At 35.4% G+C, this 20,521-nt stretch overlaps 3 protein-coding genes across 6 annotated transcripts; 2 read left to right on the top strand and 1 right to left on the bottom strand.

Annotated features, from left to right (window-relative positions):
* Positions 1–5,070: 5,070 nt before the first annotated feature.
* On the top strand, positions 5,071–5,753 carry LOC125206249 (glutamate receptor 2.3-like). Its single transcript, XM_048105531.1, has 3 exons — positions 5,071–5,389; positions 5,462–5,612; positions 5,738–5,753. Exons 1-3 carry the CDS (start codon positions 5,125–5,127, stop codon positions 5,751–5,753), a joined length of 432 nt encoding a protein of 143 aa, XP_047961488.1. The 5' UTR covers positions 5,071–5,124.
* On the top strand, positions 5,732–8,198 carry LOC125208557 (glutamate receptor 2.2-like). Of its 4 annotated transcripts, none has more exons than XM_048108195.1 (4): positions 5,732–6,798; positions 6,871–7,148; positions 7,258–7,664; positions 7,745–8,198. In XM_048108195.1, exons 1-3 carry the CDS (start codon positions 5,758–5,760, stop codon positions 7,418–7,420), a joined length of 1,482 nt encoding a protein of 493 aa, XP_047964152.1. In that variant the 5' UTR covers positions 5,732–5,757; the 3' UTR covers positions 7,421–7,664; positions 7,745–8,198. The 4 variants fall into 4 exon arrangements, with proteins under 4 accessions (XP_047964152.1, XP_047964151.1, XP_047964153.1 ...); XM_048108194.1 differs by having other exon boundaries at positions 6,868–7,148; XM_048108196.1 differs by having other exon boundaries at positions 5,732–7,148; positions 7,371–7,664.
* A 1,456-nt stretch (positions 8,199–9,654) lies between these two features.
* LOC125207148 (apoptosis-inducing factor homolog B-like) lies at positions 9,655–12,803 on the bottom strand. The gene is made up of 4 exons (XM_048106368.1): positions 12,529–12,803; positions 11,304–11,560; positions 10,359–10,804; positions 9,655–10,142 (listed from the first exon to the last, which is right to left on the bottom strand). Exons 1-4 carry the CDS (start codon positions 12,624–12,626, stop codon positions 9,882–9,884), a joined length of 1,062 nt encoding a protein of 353 aa, XP_047962325.1. The 5' UTR covers positions 12,627–12,803; the 3' UTR covers positions 9,655–9,881.
* Positions 12,804–20,521: the final 7,718 nt, after the last annotated feature.

Raw genomic sequence — 20,521 nt, 5'->3', positions numbered from 1 at the left:
TTATTGTTTCATTTCTTGTTGGATTTGTTTGGGTTGTTAAAATATTTACAAGAGCAAGTCCTGGGCAAACATATGTGTCTTGAATCCTTAACATTCATATTAAAGGTGGCATACGGGTATGGCCTACCAGCTTTGAATGGGGAGAAATTATGGTTTTCCAGTCACACCTCTACATATGAGAAAGATGCCTGGTAGACCTAAGAAAGTTAGGAGGAGGGACCCATTTGAGAAGGATCCAACCAGACCAAACAAGCTATGGAAGATATGTGTGATGACTTGCCAAAACAGAAGGCCACAACACTAGGACATGCAAGAATGAGACTGTTCATTTGCCAGAGAAACCAAAGGTCGATTTTAGTTTGACTTTAATACATTAATTTGTGTCTTGGTCTAACACATTGTAAACTGATTCAATTTTTGTCAGGCAAAAAAGGGAAGGTCTCGCAATACGCCATAAGAATCGACGTCACATAGTGGCGCCACCACGGTTCGAGGTGGAGGTAGGGGAAGATGGAGTGGAAGAAGAGGGAGGGTTGGACCCAGGGTTGGAGCAGGACCGACTAGAGCAGATACAACTGGAATTGGATCTACTCAACAGAGTGCAACCTGAAGATGTTATTTGTTTATGATGTGTTCTTGACTTTTGAGATTTAGTAATATTTAGGATGTATTCTTGACTTTTGGAGATATTTGGGATGTTTTCTTGACATTTGACATTGAGTAATATTACACTATTGCATAATTTGGTCTCTTAGAATCTAGATTAGAAGCCAGACCACGGCACATAAACACAAAACGACATACTTCAAGTTCCGGTTTTGTCGACGCAAATTTTTAGCCACAATTTGAAGTGATTCAAGTTCAACTTCTTTCGAACGAACTTTCTCATGTAGCGTATTTAGCATAGCAACTCTCGCTTGCAATGCTTTTTGCATGTTGACCTGCTCCATCTTCATTTTTTGCATATAGTTCTCTTGATTGGGTGACAAAGATGGATCAATCCAGCGGAAGAACTTGCAGTCATCTTCCTTCCAAATATGGCACCGATAGAAACGTTGCCCAGGATTGGCATTCGTCCTCGATGTTACAACTTCAGCTTCAATTCCGTGATTACGAACCACGACTTCGGGCCTTGGCCAACTCCCGTGGCTCATATTACACGACGATGTGGACATCCTAAATCAAATCAAATTTATGCTCAAACTAAGTTGTTGAAAATCAAATCAAATCTATGCTCAAAGAGACTCAACAAATCTACAAACTTATGGCCAATGAAAGCATTTCAACTCAAATGAAAAATAATTCAACTTGCAACTGAAAATCGAATCAACAATACGTGTTCAATTCATGCCTAAATTCAATTTGTTCGACTTGTTTTTGAAAATTAATGCAAACTCAATCAAATCAACAAATCTGCAAAATGAATACTAATTGTGCTCAACATATCTGCGCTCAACTCAAATCTGTGCTCAACAATCGAAATCGAGTTCTTGAAATCAAAAGCACAAATCCCTCTCATGTATATTATTGAAACCAGTGCTCAAGTGCTCCCATGCGATTCTATTAATCGATTTATTTTTGAACCCTAATTGAAAGCTGCCAATTGTGAAGCACAAATCGAAAGTTAATGTCAATTCGAGTTCTTGAATCGAGGCCTTGCAAAAATTGAATCAGTTTACAATCCAAAGTTAACAAACAATAAAGTTCATGTCAATTCGAGTTCGATTGAATCGAAATCGAACCCTACCCTAAATTCGAAAATCCTACATCTAACAATCGAAATCGAACCCTACATCTAACAATCGATTTCGAACCCTACATCTAACAATCGATTAAATCTAACCTTGTATTTGATTGAAGACGAAATCGCGACGGGATGAAGGAATTGCAGATGGAAGAGGATGAATTGCGACGGGATGGAGGAATTGCAGCTGGAGAAGGAGGACGAGAGGGAGAAATTGCAGATTGGACTTCGTGATGGGAGGAAGGAATTGAAGAAGAATCATATAACCCTAATTGATTATTTAAATTTTTAACAGAAACTGCACAAAACGACGTCGTTTTGTGCGTGTAAAAACGACGTCGTTTTGTGTATTGACAGACGATATCCCATGTCACAACTCCGGCAGCCATGTAGGATAAGTTTCGGCCGAAAATATACCGGGTCGGGTCTTCCAGGAAATTTACACAACCCGATAAAGTTCTTGACTTTTAACGCAACATTTATAGTTCACGGGAAAAACCAAACTTTTGTGAAAGTTCATAATTTTTAAGGCTATTAGCCCTTATCTATATTTACTTTTCTAACTTTTTCATATCTTCCTACTTGATAAGAGATTAAACTCTTATCACCCAATCAGCGGTCGTCCTCGCGCAGAGCAAATCGACGTTTCAGTTATAGAGGCGAGGAGGTGATAGGTTAGTGATGACTGGCATTTGAGTTTTTTTTTTTAATTAGGCATATTAGCCCATTTTATAGTGCTATTTCAAATCAAGTGGGACTAGCGACAGCCTAATCAAACTCGTGGTTTAAGAGCGATCACAATAGGGGCGTCGTCCCGCATCCTGTGCGGACGGCGCCCCCACCAGCGCCTACGAAGGCGACACGCCGTAGGGAAGGGCATGGCCGGAGGGCGCTCGATAGTCAATCTTGACTTTTGTTTTTCTTTTTGTTTTTTTTATTTCAACTCCATATATACAACTTATTGCACTTCATTTTATTCACATCTCTTATTATTTCGATTATAAACTCTCTCTCTAGATATAATTAAATTGGAGGGAAGTTGGGAGTACTCTGACAGAGGGTTGTTAGAGGGTTGTGAATTTTTGGGAAGGCTTTCGAGAAGACTCTCCCTATTGTGAATGTTCTAATAATTATTGCTAAAAACTTTTTTTCTTAAAATTTTTTTATCTTAAGATAATCACTAAATATTCTAAATAAAATATTTTCACGAGATATTCCAAGAACATTTTGCCTTTCTAAGTCAACTTTTCTTAATAAAAATTCTCAAAACTCCATATTAAAAAATTACATTTGATTTATAAAATGATACTCTCTTCCTCCTATAACATACTTTCCTTTTTAGATTGTCTCACAAAAGATGTTCCATTTTATTTTTTTGAAAAAATTCTCCCTCACATTAATATAAATATACTATTTTCTCTCTCCACATAACACGCAAAATAAGATCTCCTAAAATCGGGGGTCATTCTCCAACTATGTCATCTATTATGGGACGGATGGAGTAGTAAATAAAAAAATGGACATTTTATTTTCAATTATACATGCAATATAATAAGAAGAATAAAGAATTTGATGAGACTACTGGGAATGGGGTATGGTGCCCCTTGCACAACGGAAGTCATCTATAAATAAATAAATCATGCATACAGATTTATTTGATCGATTATGGGATCAATTACTCACATGTTAAACAATAAATTGAATAGAAAAATGCACATAAATCATGCTTAAGGAATTAAAACCCTAATTCATGATATTCTACGGTTTAGGATTACCGAACAGATTCTCCGAAGAATCGACGATTTTGCGCCTTCTCCTAGTGATGTTCTTCATACTCAACCACGAACCTTCTAATCTGTATCCCGAACTCAGATAATGACCTTTGGGTGGGCAAAGCTTGTCAAAATCAAAAATGACTTTATTAGAAAGAATACAGAACTTCAGTTCTGTGAAGAACTGAAGAAACCGTCCACTCACAGAGGAGGGGAACGAAATTAATGAGTTAAAAAACTGTTAATCTCCTTTTATATAGAGTTATGATGAGCCAGATTAGGAATCCATGGAGGTTGGACTTGGGCCTAACCTGTTGGTCTTTTACTAATTAAATTAAGCCCCAATTTAGTACAAGTCCAAACAGAATATTATTATCATCCACTATAGTATAATAATATTGACTGCCCGTCCAATCCCAAATTACGAGTAATCCGGGATTTACCTCTTTAATTTATTATTTCTCATGTTTAAGATATAAATATCCATTAATTAATTTAAATTTGCTATTTGATTTAAATTAATTAATATCTTTTTCCAAGAGTTGTCTAGTTCAAAATCTTTATTTATTATTATGGAATAAATTCCAACTGGCTAGGTTTCTAAATAATAAAATCTTTCTTGAACACCTCTCGAGAATATTATCAAACTGGACTCCCCCAGTACACGATTCATTGCAATAACAATACTACACCTCTAGACACTTTATTAAATGGAAGCACATTACAATATAAAATAAAAGGGGAAATTATATTTATCTTTATTCATTATATTTAAAAGGGGTACTTATAATTTTTCAACACCAAATTGTTAATTTGGAGTGCAAGAGGTTCATGCATAGATTCTGTTAAAAAAACTAAAATTATGTGTCAATAAATTGGGCTGCTTTTATGTTAATTGGGCTCAGATTATGAACTCAATTTCAGGCTTTTGAGTGGTGTGATGAAGAAGGGCTAATATGTTGGCCTCCTACCATGATTGATCTGAACACAAGGCTTCTGGTTTTGTGATCTTGCTAGAGGTTTTGTTCAGCTCTCAATAATTGAATCAAAAATTCCTGAGGATAATTCATAGGTATGGAGTTTCTGTTGTTGAGTTCGTTTTGGTAAAACTACTTCAATTTAATAAGATCAAACTAAATATTTAAACTCAGCAATTGCTGTATCCTTCCTGTTAATTTTATATGCTTATCTTGAAGAGCTTTTGCATTGTTTGGTTAAATTGTCAAAAATGCAGATGTAGCACAAATGAAAATTCTACTCAATTATGTTGTTTCCATTGACTTGCAGATAGAATATTGTTGTCACATCATTTCCACCTCTCTCTCTCTCCTATGTAATGCCGTAGGGAAGACCATAAGCTTGCAGTCGCTTCTGTTAAGAATATAATTATCTTTCTTGAAACATGGGCCACACTAATTGGTTATGCATTTTTGTCAACATTCAATATATTTGAACAGGTTTTTCTTGAAGTCAAGGTAAATATTTAATAAGCTGCATTAGAACAGCAGGTTTCTTAGTCCACATACTGAGAGATGTTTGAAATTTGCTTTATTCTATCATTTCTTCTATGCAACAGTTGTCTATTCTTTCAACTGTTGTGTAGTGTACATGCTCATGGAGATACCAAGATTCTGTTGCATTTTTACGCTTATCTTCATGAGCTTTTGCGTTGTTCAGTTGAACTGTCGAAATGCAACAGCTGTAAAGGCTGATATAGGTGCCATTCTTGATCTTCACACTACTCTTGGAAAGATATGCAGGTCTTGCATCTCTATGGCAATCGAAGATTTCTACTCCAACCGTGACCACACCGCCATGATTGTGCCTCATTTCAGGGACTCCGGCACTGATGCATTTGCTGCAGCTTCTGCTGGTAAAAAATCTTATTCTCATCCATACTATTTCACTCTCTGCTATATTTTTCCTCATTAGACCTTTCTTGCAGCCATAGAACTACTCAAGAATACTCAAGTAATGGCCATACTTGGGCCTCAGAGATCCGTTCAAGCAGACTTTGTGATAGATATAGGCGACAAAGTGAGAGTTCCAGTAATATCTCCACCAATGAGCCCGATCCTGTCATCTAAAGAATCGCAGTACTTTATTAGATCAGCGTGGCGTTCGTCCTCCCAGGCCAAAGCAACTGCAGCAATTGTGAAGGCCTTTGGTTGGAAGGAAGTCACATTAGTTTATGAAGACAGCAATTATGGGAGTGGATTAGTACCAGTTTTGGCTGAAGAAATGTTAAACCACAATGTTTTACTGTCAAAACTAAGTGCTGTAACTCCTGCCAAACATCATCAGCTTCTTCAACAACTACAGCAATTGAAGACCCTACAAACAAAGGTGTTCATCGTGGTTATGCTATCAAATCTTGCATCCCGGTTCTTCCAAATGGTTGAAGAAGCCGGGATGCTGGCCAAGGGGTATGCTTGGATTATAACTGGTTTGGATTCTGTTGATTCAGAAACCATTGAGGCAATGCAAGGCATAGTTGGCGTGAGGCCTTACATTCCTAGATCTCGTGAACTTAGCCGCTTCACTAAGAGATGGAGAAGGAGGTTCCATGAGGAGAATCCGGAGATGGACAGAACAGAAGTTAATGTTTTTGGGCTGTGGGCTTATGATATCACAACAGCGTTAGCTGATGCATTCGAACGTGTTGGAGTAGCATCCCCACGGTTCAAGAAACTTATGCAGAGATGGAATTTGACAGATTTGGAAGCAATAGGAACTTCAAATAGTGATCCATCTTTTGTTCATATGATCAGAAACTATGAGTTCAGAGGGTTGAGTGGCAATTTCAATCTAAGCAACGGGCAGTTGAAGGCATCTGCCTTTGAGATAGTGAATGTTGTTGGTTCAGGAGCAAATAGAGTTGGATTCTGGACCGAAAGCTACGGCATTTCACAGAAGCTGATCACAGATGATTCGAATGCAGTTTACTCGACCAAAAAAGATGCCCTTGGGGTCGTGCTATGGCCAGGAGGGACAGTCGCTGTGCCCAAAGGCACGGAGGTTCCGAAAAATGGAACAAGGTTGAAAGTTGGAGTTACTGTGAGGAGTGGTGGATTCTCTGAGTTTACCAAAACAGAGAGGAATTCAGAAACAAATATTGTTGAAGCAACTGGCTTTTGCATTGATGTTTTCAAACAAGTGATGGAATTGCTACCATATGCTATACCATATGAGTTTTTCCCCATTGAATATGTTGATCACCAGAAAGATGGAGATTATAGTGACATTTCTAACCTGAAATCTAATTTGGAAGCCATTTCTGAGGTTTATATTTTCTATCTTCATCATAGTCTTTTAGATTGTTTGGTAAGCACTAACCAATGTCTGAAACAGAAGTACGATATAGTGGTCGGAGATATCACCATCACAGCAAACAGATCGGAACTACTCGATTTCAGCTTCCCCTACACAGAATCTGGCGTTGCTGTCATCGTCCCAATCAAGGACAACGACAGCAGGAACGCTTGGATTTTCATGAAACCTCTCACGACGGGGCTGTGGCTAGCAGCCGGAGCATGCTTTTTCTTCACTGGATTCGTTGTGTGGGCTCTTGAGCATCGCGTGAACGAGGAATTCCAAGGTCCTCCTCTTCAACAAGTTGGAACTGTCTTCTGGTTCGCCTTCTCAACCATTGTTTTTGCACACAGAAAGCCGCATATTTAATTCAATCTCATTATCAATTGAGCTCTGTTTGTGTAAATATGAAGTGACTGACTGTCACAGGGGAGAGAATTGTTGGCAATTTAACAAGATTTGTGGTGATTATATGGATGTTTGTGGTGCTGGTTCTGAGCTCGAGTTACACAGCAAGCTTGACATCAATGCTAACTGTGCAGCAGCTTCAGCCTACCATCACCGACATCCACGATCTGATCGAGGAGGGTGACTACATCGGGTACCAGTATGGCTCCTTTGTCACCGGACTATTGAGAAACATGAATTTCGATACCTCCAAGTTCAGAAGCTACAGAACACTGAAAGAATACGACGTCGCCCTCTCCAAAGGTAGCAGGAATGGAGGAGTGGCTGCCATTGTTGATGAGCTCCCTTACATTAGGATGTTTCTTTCCAAATATTGCAGGAAGTATACTATGATTGGCCCAATATACCAGACTTCTGGTTTCGGATTTGTAAGTCGTATATATATATTTATATCCTTCAAGGCTTCAACGCGTCCAATCAATATTCAAAGGCATGTCCTCTTTCTCAGGCATTTCCGAAGGGCTCGCCACTAGTTGCTGATGTTTCAAGGGCGATCCTGAGGCTGAAAGAGGATGAGGAAATGGAGAGGATTTCAAGAAAATGGTTTAAAGAAGGAAGGTGCAGAGGCAGTGATGGAGCAACAGTGAACACCAAAAGCCTCAGTGCAGATAGTTTCAAAGGCCTCTTTCTAGTAGCTGGTCTCTCATCATCCTTGGCTCTAGCTATATTTGTGTCGAAATTCGTGTACGAGAATCGGTGTATGTTGAACTCTGCTGCTTCTACCAAGCTCAAGATTCATGATCTAGCTAGAGCTTTTTATCAGAAGAAAGATGGTAGTACCATATCAGAGGAGTCTCTTAGTCCTTAGAGGAAGAGTTTCAGCATCCACTCCAGAACCAATGACTCCCATATCTTAAAGATAAACTATTATGTGTTGTGTGTATGTGTGTGTGGAGAAGAGCATTCGCCTGTATAGTAGCATTTGTTAGCTTACAATGTAGAAGATTTCTTTTCCAAAAACTCGTTTGAAATTAATTCAATCATTTTTTTTATCCTACTTAGTCAAGTTTGTACAAAAACTTATGCTGTCCACTGGATGGAGGAAGTAGTAATTGGCAAGGAATTGAGTTATGAATAATCGAAGCACATTATAATATAAAATTAAAGGGAACTCATATTTATAAGGTTAATTATTTTCAGATTTACGTGTCAAACATTATTTAAAAAAGAAGATAAATTTATTTATTTAATTAATTTAGGAAAGGACACGTTGGATTATATAACTACTCATTTAATTGGGCCGCTTTTTGTTAATGGGCTCAGATTATGAGGCTTTTGAGTGTATGCAGAAGCTCTTTTAAACCGAAATTATAAGTCCGGTCCGTTACTCCAGTTCAGCCTGACAAAAATGGCGGCAACGGCAACTGTCACCACCTACCACAGCGGAGTGTTTGGGCGGCGCCGCCCGTCTCAATTCTAACTACCGATAAAGTAGAATCCTCGGAACTGTCAAAGGAATAAAATGTGACAGATTTCCTAAGAAAGTGTTCTAAAAAGATACTCTTCTTATTTAACTCTGCTTGAATTTAGCCCTTCGTAAATACTTATACTCCCTCCGTCCTACAAAAGATGTCGCACCTGTGAGATGGTACGAAATTTTAGGAAGTTTTATTTTGTATGTTAAGTGGAGAGAGAAAATATAATATTTATATTGTCGTGAGAAGAAACTTTTTCTAAAATTTGAAATGTGACATCTCTAATGGGACAAACTAAAAAGAAAAATAAAACATCTTTTATGAGACAGAGGGAGTAGTATGCTATGGCATTTGATGCGCAACAAAATAATCTAAACATGCCCCATCATAAGTTTAGAAACAAATCACGTTTCAAAAATGGCAAAAAGAGATTATGATAACGAAATTATTATTGTCTTATTTTTTCCGTCAAAGGTGTTCGTGCTAAAAGCAGAACACCTTTTAAATGTTGAACACAATACCAAATAATGCAGGCCGTTATAAGAGAATATAAAATTATAATTAGACCATTTTTAATTCATTATAGGAATTTCGAATTTTGAAATGAACTAAATAATCTAAAAATGAACTAGGTCATTTTAAGATTCAGAATACCATATTAAACTAATAATAAAGTAACAATGACCTTAATGGTCTCCTACAATAAACTATTTTCATGTGGTTCTGTGTTCTGCGTTTAAGATTAAATCTGTGTTGATCATGTGCATACAATCCTATAAGGTGTATTAGGGTCCTCACACCTCCACAATATAAAACGCAACACATACCATTAGACTAAAATACAACATTATTTTACTAAAATAGTACTCCCTCCATCTGCGAATAGGAGTGCCGTTTAATATCATCTTTATACCGCAATTTAAATTTAGACAAAATACCAATATAAATGCAAAATTTGTATTTTTGTATAGTAACTTACATCACATAACCACGTGATAATCACTCAATCAAAGACGCTAAAAACAGAACGCAAACACACCTTACATTGAATGGAATACATCAAATATAGACTCAAACAGCATATATGAAGACAGAAACAACACAAAAATGATTTTGAAGAATTTCATATTTATGAACCATAACTCACAACTCTCCCCAACTCATTCCACCCTAATTCGATTTCAAGCCAAGATTCTTCCGGGCCATCCCAACGAACAAATCCCCAGATTTTATCATGCCAGGAATGCGCCCGCTCAAAGTTAAGCACATCATCTGTGCCACTCCCTCCTTTTTACCGAGTGAAACCAGCGCAAATGCTGAAGCTGGCTTGTACGTGGCTAGCTTGCTCTCGCTTTGCCCCTTCATGAGCAGCTTCACGTTCTTAGCAACAACTGCAGCATGCCCCTGAGCTAAGTATCCTTGCTTGAGTTCCTATATTTTACATGATTAGCATAAATCAGTATATTAATCAAGCCAGCCGTTCATCATTTAAAGGATTGCTAAATGATTGAGTGCAACTGTGCAAGTCGGCAAGTCCATTGCTACATTTAGATCCTTCACTATTTTCTCAGTCAAATAGTGCAATCTAATATTTTGATGTTCTTGATCCTAGGATCGAAAGAGATGCAAGGAAGAAGATGGACTTACAGGAACATCGGTGATATCTCCAATAGCAAAAATGTTATTGTGACCCTTAACCCTGAACTTGTTGTCGACCATTAGCCTTCCATGAACATCTAAGCTATCTCTCACACAAGTCTCCCTCAGCCACGACGAAGCAAGTGGCTTTCCGATGCAAAGGTAATGACAATCAGCATGGATTGTTTCTCCACCTGATGTATGATAAACACCATTTGATCCAGACTCCAAGTCGACAGATTGACCCAAGATGACTTCCACCTTCTTTGAAATGAGCCAATTCAGTGCCTTTTTTCCAGCCTTTTCTCCAACGAACTCCAGCAACCTCGGCCCTTTGTGCACCAAAGTTACCTTTTTGTCGGGATAGGCAAAAATGATCTCAGATGCTAGTTCTACACCACTTGGTCCGCCTCCAACGACCAAAACTGATTTTGCTGCCTTTATCTTGTCATGTTCTGCAGAGAAATAAGATTAGTTCAGAGCTTCGTATAACCCAGCAGCATTTATACTTGTTTTACTTATATAGCATTCTTTAAAGTGAAAAGTTTTCAGTGAATTCAGATTCCACCAAGGGAATCACACCTCAAATACTTTACAAGACAAACACATCTGACATTTATCATAAGACAATAAACACGGTCCAAGCATGCAAATATGAAAGGTAGCTCACACAACATAGAGCTATTTGGAGATACTGGAATCCTTTAATATCATGATAGTTGACAGTCAGAACTGTATAATATCATTCGAACATGCAAATTGCTAAAGACAATATTAACATAGGAAAAGATGGCATGTCACGGACAGATGAGAGTATTCAATGAAGACCTACCCAGACAACAGAGAGTAACAAAATAAAGAAATCACATCTAAAGCCTAAGAGTAGTGCAGAATGCATCCTAGTACAAATACGAAGGTCCTAACTCTATTGTCGAGTTAAACTACTTTTTTTACCTCCTTGGTACTTATGGAGCTTCTCGGATCTTGTAAATTCAGGACCACCTGCATGACCAGTGGCAATGACAAGATAATCGAACCCAACGCAACGGCCGTCTGCAGTTGTAACTTCACGTTCTGTGATGTTAGTTGCAGCAGATGTAATAATATGAGCCTGGGAAAGGTACTCTGAATGATTAATCACTGTTCTTTCTGCAAAAGATGGCTCAACAGTGGCTCTCATTTCTGCCCAAGCAATCTCAAAATATTCCTTCCTGAAATAAGTTTTAGCAATCAAATAAACCAAAAACAGAAGTATGTTGATTCAAAAATCAAACTTTCAGTAGAATAAAGCAAAACATTCTAAGAAACTACAGATGGCGCCATCTATAATCCGACACCAACTATCCAGTTTGTTGATAGATCTGCATCATAAGAGGAACTTTTGATGCGAGTCATCCTAAAATTTATATATTTATGTTCCTTCTAGTAAGATATGTTAGACCCTCCTCAAACTAAACATAGGTACAATAAATGACCATCTAACTTGTCCATTTTCTGTTTGGGGTAAATATTAAGTCTCAGCCATGCTTAAGAATTAAATTCTCACTGAGTTTCAAAATTAGACATGCTTGTGTTTCATACTTTCACCAATGATAAGCATATAAGCTAGGGAGCCCTAACACCCCTTTGGTCACACCTCCAGGTAGCCCCTTTCCATAAGCCATCCAGATAACCCAAAACCATGGTCAAAGGCAAAGGGTTGGCTCCCACTTATATGCTATTCCACTTTCATGTGGAACCGATATAGGATTCGTATCACCAAAGTTTTAAACAAAGTAGTAACAAACAATGTTTTTGCTGTGATAATATCTAGTCTTACTGCAAATCCTTCACAAGTGAGAAGACAGCTGAAACTACATTTCCTTATTCAGCTAAATATCACTCAAAAATTTGTAAAACAGAGATACTTTTATTTCATGAATATGTAACTATTTTGATTCCTCTCCATCATATTCAAACCGGAGCGGATCTCCTACACCACTTTCCCTACTCCATTCCTAATCCACACTCACAACTTAATAAAATAACATGATATATCAACAAATGAAACATATTTTCCATAATCATAACCTTTTAAAACCTCAAGGTCAACAATCAAAATGATAAAACACACAAAGCAAAATCAAAATGAAATTAAGCAAAATTGAATGAAACAACATGAAGTTGAGGTAGAACTTACGGATCAATAAGATGGACATCGCACTGATCCTGAAGGCCCTTCGCCATCACACAGCCGGCAACTCCGCCGCCGACAACCACCACTCTCGTTCTCTCCATTTCAAACAAATTTAAAAAACCTTGTTTTTCGCTCCACAAATAGCAAAATCGAATTCACGAATCAAATACCGTAGCTTCCAAGCAAACAAATCGTGTGGAAATCAAATTATCTCACAGCAGCGCAAGAAGAGAAGCAGCCAATGAGCCTCTTATATAGAAACGCGGAGTCTACCTGTAAAGTGGATGGAAAAAGTAGTATGCGTTTGCGAAAATTCAACTGCAAATGCAATTAAAAATTAGAGTTGAATTAACTGAGGAAGAAGACAAGAATCGTGGAGAGATAATGGACTAACTCAACATTAACAGTATCTAAACGGCCGCCATCAACGACGTCATCTAGTCGTTAGATTAAACGGAAATCAATTTGTTTTCAATATTATTTTAGAGATGATTGTTTGATATCAATTTGTTTTCAATAATATTTTAGAGATGATTGTTTTGACTGCATTTTTTCCAATGAATTGCTGAGCAACGTAGTGATATGACAGAGCAGCGGCCAAATAATTCGGTAATAAAATATTTGAGTATTCTTGACTCTGATCTATGTAGAATTGTGGATGGTGTGATCTTTTTGTTTATAGTCCATCAGTATTACTCCTTCTCTTGAGCAGTAGTGGAAACGTTTCTATTTAGCGTATGATTTCTAAAAATTATGTTAAGTGAATTAAGTAATAAAGAATAAAGTAGGAAATGAAAAAGATAAAAAGATGAAAATTGTGTTAATTGAATTAAACAAATAAAGAATAATTATAAAAATTAAAAAGATAGAAAAATGAACATAGACTAAAGTAAAAGATTATAAAGTAAGTGAGGAGATGTATGTTGATTTTTACTAAAAAAAATAAAAATAATTTTACTACTATGAAATGTAACAAAATGATTAAATAACTCTACCATAGAACGGAGTGAGTATTATTTTCTATTGTATTGAGTAAATAAATACATACGCATAAATAGGTATTGAACATTGGCCGCCACGACTATGAGACATTATTAAAGCCTTGAGACTGTAAGAGCATCTGCACTTGAAATAGGTGAATTGAGAATGTACAATCCTTATTTAATTTTTTAAAATACAAATATATTTTTCTTAAAAAATAGAGATATTTAAAAGAAAAAGGGTAAATTTAAAAGGTCAAACTAAAATGATTTACATTTTACTTTTTGTATAAATAAGAAGTAAAGATATCTTTTTATAATTAGAGAATTGTATAATATCTTTTCAAATACTTTTCCTAATTTCTAATAGAAAAGATACACAATAATTATTTTTTTATACTATACTCTTGAAGAATGAAATAATTAAAGGTTCAGATTTTGATTTAAGTTAGCAGTTGAGCTTGAGCCCTAGCTAGCAGATTTAATTCGGAGTATTATTAATAGTATAATAAACTCTAATATATATGCAAGTAAACTTTTCTTACACACATATTATGATCACTCCTAGTCTCAAGACCATCTCCAATAATACACTTAAGCTTAAAATAGAGTAAACAATTAATTTTAGTAATACTCAAACTTTCATTTTGGTTTTAAAGTAAAATATACATCTATCTTTTAAGTATGAAAAGTGTTAAGTCAGCGAGGTGTGTTTGAATTAAAAATCTCCCAATCCAGAGAATCCACTAGACACAGGGTCTAGGAACTCAGAGAATCTTTGGGTTACCTGTTCCCAAAACGGCATAGTACGGCGGAAAAAAGCTGCAGATTAACCAACTAAAGGGCTAACTAAGAGCGACATCATCTTCTCTAACTTTTATCACGAAATAACCGATGAAAAACAGAGGAAACAAGGATCGAAACAGGGCAAACGAAATTGAACCGATTGACACAAAGAACTACTGAAACTAAAACAGATCTACGATTACTAAACGAGGTAAACACGTAAACAGAAATTAATTATCATAACCATGCATACGTGAACAGATCCAGACATCGGACGCTTCTTCCACTCCGGATCCAAGCCATCCACAACAATCAAACACCATTTCCATCTCCAATCTTCGCAGATCCAAACAAGGCCGGCCAACCAACCAACTACAATTCTCAGCGCAATTCAAACTCCAACATCAGATCAAACATCAACAAGCATCGAAAGCAAGAGAAAATGTAAAGACAACATAAAACAGAACAGAAATGTAAATCCCATAACAAAATAGTACAATATCCAACGAGATTTTAACAAAATGCGACCGAGCTTCGAACAGCGAAGACTCGAGAAATCCGAAATGTAAATAGAAAGCAAAATAAACGATTGTATCTTCGCCTCCGTGGAGACGGTGTTACACCACAACTGAATCAGAAACGTGAACCCACCAAGATGATTTCCCTCAAAGTGTGTGTAGAGAAAATGGAAAAGCTAAGCTAAGAGCCGATGTTGAGAAAGGATGATTTTTTTTTCATGTTGAACGCGTGCTCTTATTTATAGTAGGTAGAGCTTCTAGACTATTCTTTTGATTCCCATTTTGCCCTCCGTTTGGATGCTCCTTCGTCTAGCAACTCTTCCCTCTTCTGCTCACTTCTCCCGCCAACTTCTTCCTCCAGGTAATCTTCGTTCTTTTTCCTGGGGCTGGCGGTTTCTCTACACACTTGGATTGTAAAATCTTGTTAGATCCAGGAAATCACAGAATTTATCCCCATAACCAATGCATGAAATTAGCCTTATCACGCAGGGTTAGATCTTTATTGGATCAACTTAATAATGATTCAGTTTTTTAAGAGCAAATTAAAACATTTACTTGTAAAGGAAATTCTCATTTCGAACATAAATTCTAACTGCTATTGTACATTCATACTTGAACTACCAACATACAACTCGAACCGGTTAGCGACACAATCTATTTAGAATGACACAACACAATCCCAACATAACATGATAATGACATGATAACTATACGAACACGAAATGATTCAGGTACCCGACGACGGCAGGGTAGTGGAGGTCGTGACACTGAAAGCGAGGAATAAAATGGAGGCGACAAATGAAAAGTAAAAATAAACTGATAACCTAATTAAAATAATACTAGTAGTACTACTCCTATTATTTATTAACGGTCTACTTAAATCCGACTCAAACCTAACCCGATAGTATCGTGTATTTATCGGATTGACCCAACACATACGCAATAAAAGCTTGACATTAAATCATTGATTGTGTGCATATTTATGTTGTGTACAAAATTATTAGTCCTATTATACAAATATGATCATTTTAAACAATAAATCTATGTGACCAAATTTTGTACAACCAAATTCTTGTTTATTTGACAAAAAAATAGGTTTATTTATGAATTTAATTAAAATATTAGATACATATATAGTACATGGAAAGTGCATAATATTGTGGTTATATATTTATGATTTTTTATAATTTTTTTATTTTTTTAGAATTATATATGTAACTTGTGCATACTTTAATTCAAAATTTTAAAAATAATAGAAAGAAAATTCAAATATAAATATAAAAAATGAGGTTAAAGGCTAATAAGTCTTTTTAACTTATCCACTTACTATATTTATAATTTTAATATATAATTAATACATCAAATTATTAATATAACTTTATTTTGGTTGTACAAAATTTGGTTGTTTATCATTGCTCCATTTTAAATGAAATGGCTAGCGTAATAAAAACGTACTATTACATTCTTCACTCAGTTTGTCACTTTTTCTTACTTTCATTCTGCAATTATTTTCATACGAAGCTATGATTTGAATATCAAAAATGTCAAATGACATTTCAATATCTCAATTACATCAATCACAAAAACAAAGCGATGTGTATTACTGCGGCGGAAAGCAATTCAAAATTTGACAAAAATTAGAAGAAAAAAAATACTATAATGAAATTGTAGAATATTATAAAATGTGAGACATATTTTTGAGGTTTGAGTGGAATATTGACGTGTGAGATAAAAAAAACTGTGGTACGATCTGAGGTAAAAAAAAAATTAAAATAAAATGCTAAATTGCTAGTAATAGCCATGAACAAAAAATTGCAGTTTGATACCAAAAGTGTGTAGTTCCAATTGGACATGCAATTATGTCTTTAGAAAATTGATGTTGATCTAAATAATTCGTTGTTATTTTCAAGTTAACCCTAATATGTTCAATGGTCTGTGGCCTTTTTTTTCTCCCTTTTTACATCATCTATAAGTAATTTTTGTTCAGTTGGACCGGTTAGTATGAAATGAAAAAAAAAAAAAAATAACAAGCTTTTCATACTTTTTCTGTTTAGCCGTAATTAACTTTGCTGGTCCAGGTAAATTTTGTGCAATACCTATTGTTCTGATTGAAATTGAATGATGTAATTATGGTTGGTTCGTTCTACTTTAATTTGTTCTAGACTTCTCATCTTTGATCCAAACAGCTGCATTATACTACCAATGTCCCTGAAAATTTGATACAGTTTACTATTTCGGTTCGTCCCTGAAAATTTGATACACTTCACTTTTATCATTTTTGGTAGTTGACCTCATATCCCACTAACTCATTCCTACTCACATTTTATTATAAAACTAATACTTTAAAAGTAGGACCCACACCCCACCAACTTTTTCAACTCACTTTCCATTACATTTCTTAAAACCCGTGTCGAATCAAAGTGTAGCAAATTTTGGGGGACGGAGATAGTATTCTTTATTACTACTACTAGAAGAGAAGGGTCTAGTTTCACACTTCTCTTTATTTTTTAATGAAGTTGTTTGAATATAATGGAACTTAATTTATTTATCTGAATTCAACTCTTAGATTAGTCTTCAACACTGAATTTTCTATTCATGATTATGTCTAGCTGCCAAATGGTGGACTTTTAAGGTTGTTCTTCTATAAAATTAAAGAAGATTAATAATAGTTTCACAATAATCCTCATCTATTGGTTGGAAGAAAAATATTTTACAAACTAAATTATGTTTTATTGCCTGTTGCCTGTTGGATTTTTAATTTTTAAGGTTCTCGTAATTTATTTTACGTAAACACCATTTTAAAATCAATTTACTAACAACCAAATCATGACATGGATAATCTTGTCATCCTCTTCTTTTCACCAAAAAAAATGGAAATATTAGTAAATGGAACAAAGTGACACTTCGATGAATAAGTGCCGCTGTAAATATATATATATATATCAAGCTTTGACATATTTGTATGAATTCTGAAATGTAATTTAAAAGCAAATAGTAATTAACTACTGGCTTTGAGTCAATTTCGAAGGGAAAAAATTGCTACTCAATTTCACTATCTACTTCTGAAATGTAAATGCGTCAAGTAATTCAATCATCTATAACACATAAATTCGAATTAATATATAGATTTGCTTATAAAAGTAATTACTGTGATTTTCGTCGTAGCAATTGCACGAAATGTGGGTGATAAATTAGCGGTGTCAATGTATACTTAGATAAGATTTATGTTAATAGTATGCTAGCATTTCATTAATTTTATCCTTTTGATGAAGCTTGCAAGTGAGACAAAAGGGGTAGACCACATCTTGTCACATTTATGAAATTTTGATTGACAAACCCAAATCTGTGTTGGGTGCGTTAAGCTATTTTGATATTCCAACATAATATTACATAAACATGGTATCATCAGCAGAAGGATTAGATACTTCGCTTCTCGAACCATCTTGAAAAGCATAGGGGAATTAATATTCAAGAATTGAGAATGGTCAAAAGGGTAGAAGATAAACATAAGACTAAGAATATTATACAATTGTGGGTCCCACTCATAGTCTAGAAGCCGTGTGATTTAACGGAGAAGAGTCATCCGTAAAAGCTGGGAACGCAAATTTCTATGACTTGCATATAACGGCAACATAATTCTTTGCAAATGGTCAAACTTCATCAATTATGATGTCATTCGCTACATCACCAATCGCCGTTATATTTTTTGTTTACTTATTTTCCGCCATTTTGTGAGCTTTCATCTTTTCCCACTTCCATAACCATAACTATTGTTAAAAAGCAATTCGATTAGATTTGCACGAGTTTAAGTTTTTTAGTGTACTTATCATGTTTGATAACAGGTATAGAACATCCCGTAGTATTTCTCAATCCAAACTAAAAATAGTCGGATATCAAATACTAGCATCTAGTATTTCTCAATCCAAACCAAAAATAGTTCGATATCAAATAGATGTACTGATTTTTAACGGGAGTGATCAGTTGCTAACTAATTAACAATCATAAATTAAGATCAAATCCTAGCCATTAGATTATAAGATCTAGTGGTTGAAATAATACCACATAGATTATAATTTAAATTAAAAAAAATATTAAATAAATTTAAATGGCATTATTAATGTCAATTCTCTCTCATCAAAATTATCTCAAAATTTTAAATTTACGTAACTCTCGATTTAAATTATTTTTCCGCAAAAAATATATCAAATTAAAGATAATTTTATAAGGATTCCAACGAGATCTCAATTGCATATGTTCCGACGGTGTTCGGGTAATTTGATAAATTAGATTTCAATTTTCGTACATGTTGATAAACAGATTTTATCAAAAAAAAATCTCAATAGTACTAAACGTCATATAACTATTTAGAGACCCGAGATTTTGGGTTGATTAATTAAACTACAGATAACAGATGACATAAAACCAAATAATACAAAGCAGGCTAAGAAATATAGAGTTTTAGGAATCACAAACAAAAGCTAATATCCAATCGACTTCCTTGAATTACGGTCTCTAGAGTTACTAAGCTATCACATATGTAAAACTATATCTTCTCCCGAAACATACAATTTGTAGATTGCTACCTAGAACCGAAGTCTTCTTACTAGAACTAAGACAACAACTCCTATAAGCTCCTAAGATAAATTTGCTTCATTCAAAGGCTCAAATCTCTCGATTTATTGGCAAAGACGTCAATTTCTCATCTTTCAAATTAAACTACTTATCTTTCGATTATTGTAGTAGAATCCACATGCATTTATAAGATTATCAAACAAACAAATGTATAAGCACAAGAGAAATTGAAATAACTACAAGAGCTAACAAGGAAAAACAATTGAATAAATAACTCAAAATCATAACATGTCTACCAAAAATTCCACAAAAGATGTTTCCTATTCATAGACGAGTAAAAACAACAATTAAAGTACTAAACATGAAGTAAAACAAAACAAAATCCAAGGTTGGATTATACAATTTTCAGTCTTCTCTTGCCTGGATTTGCAGAGCTTCGTTCCAATGAAAGAATAATATGTGAAATATGGAATGGAGGAAGTATAGAGATGGAGACTCTGAGATAAATATTAGGTTATGTGGTATATATACGCTTGAAAAAGATTTAGAATTGGTAAAGAGTATGCTCCAGTGATGGGAAAGATGGTAAATTCGAGCCCCTCAATTATTAGGAGAGATTTGCTAACAATTTCTTTCCTTCCTTAAAATTTCGCCTAATTTCCGCCATCTGTTGACGGCACTGCGCGACGTTCGTAGAATGACCATAACTTTCTCCACAGAACTGTGATTTAGATGTTCAAGGTACTCACGCGAAGCTCTTTCGAAGACAAAGAGAATGATACTCCCTCCGTCCGTGAATAGGAGTCTTGTTTTTCCATTTTAGTACATCCGCAAATAGAAATCCCGGTTCACTTTTACCATAAATGGTAATAGGGTCTCACTTTCAACTAACTTATTCTACTCACATTTCATTAAACTAATATATACAAGTGAGATCTCTATTCCACTAACTTTTTTTCACCAACTTTTCTTAACAATTCTTAAAACTCGTGCCGCCAAGGAATGAGACTCCTAATGTCGGACGAAGGGATTATGTAGTAAGCATTGATTGAACTTCAAACTCGTTGGCAGAATGGGCTCGAAGAGAGGCCTGCTGCACCTTGACACTTTTGCACATTTTTTCTGTCTTTTTCTATCATT

The sequence above is a fragment of the Salvia hispanica genome, chromosome 2 (genome assembly GCF_023119035.1).
Source record: "Salvia hispanica cultivar TCC Black 2014 chromosome 2, UniMelb_Shisp_WGS_1.0, whole genome shotgun sequence".
Lineage (NCBI taxonomy): Eukaryota > Viridiplantae > Streptophyta > Magnoliopsida > Lamiales > Lamiaceae > Salvia > Salvia hispanica.
The sequence above is the reverse complement of the archived record's forward strand: the minus strand, read 5'-3'. Positions and strand labels throughout refer to the sequence as shown.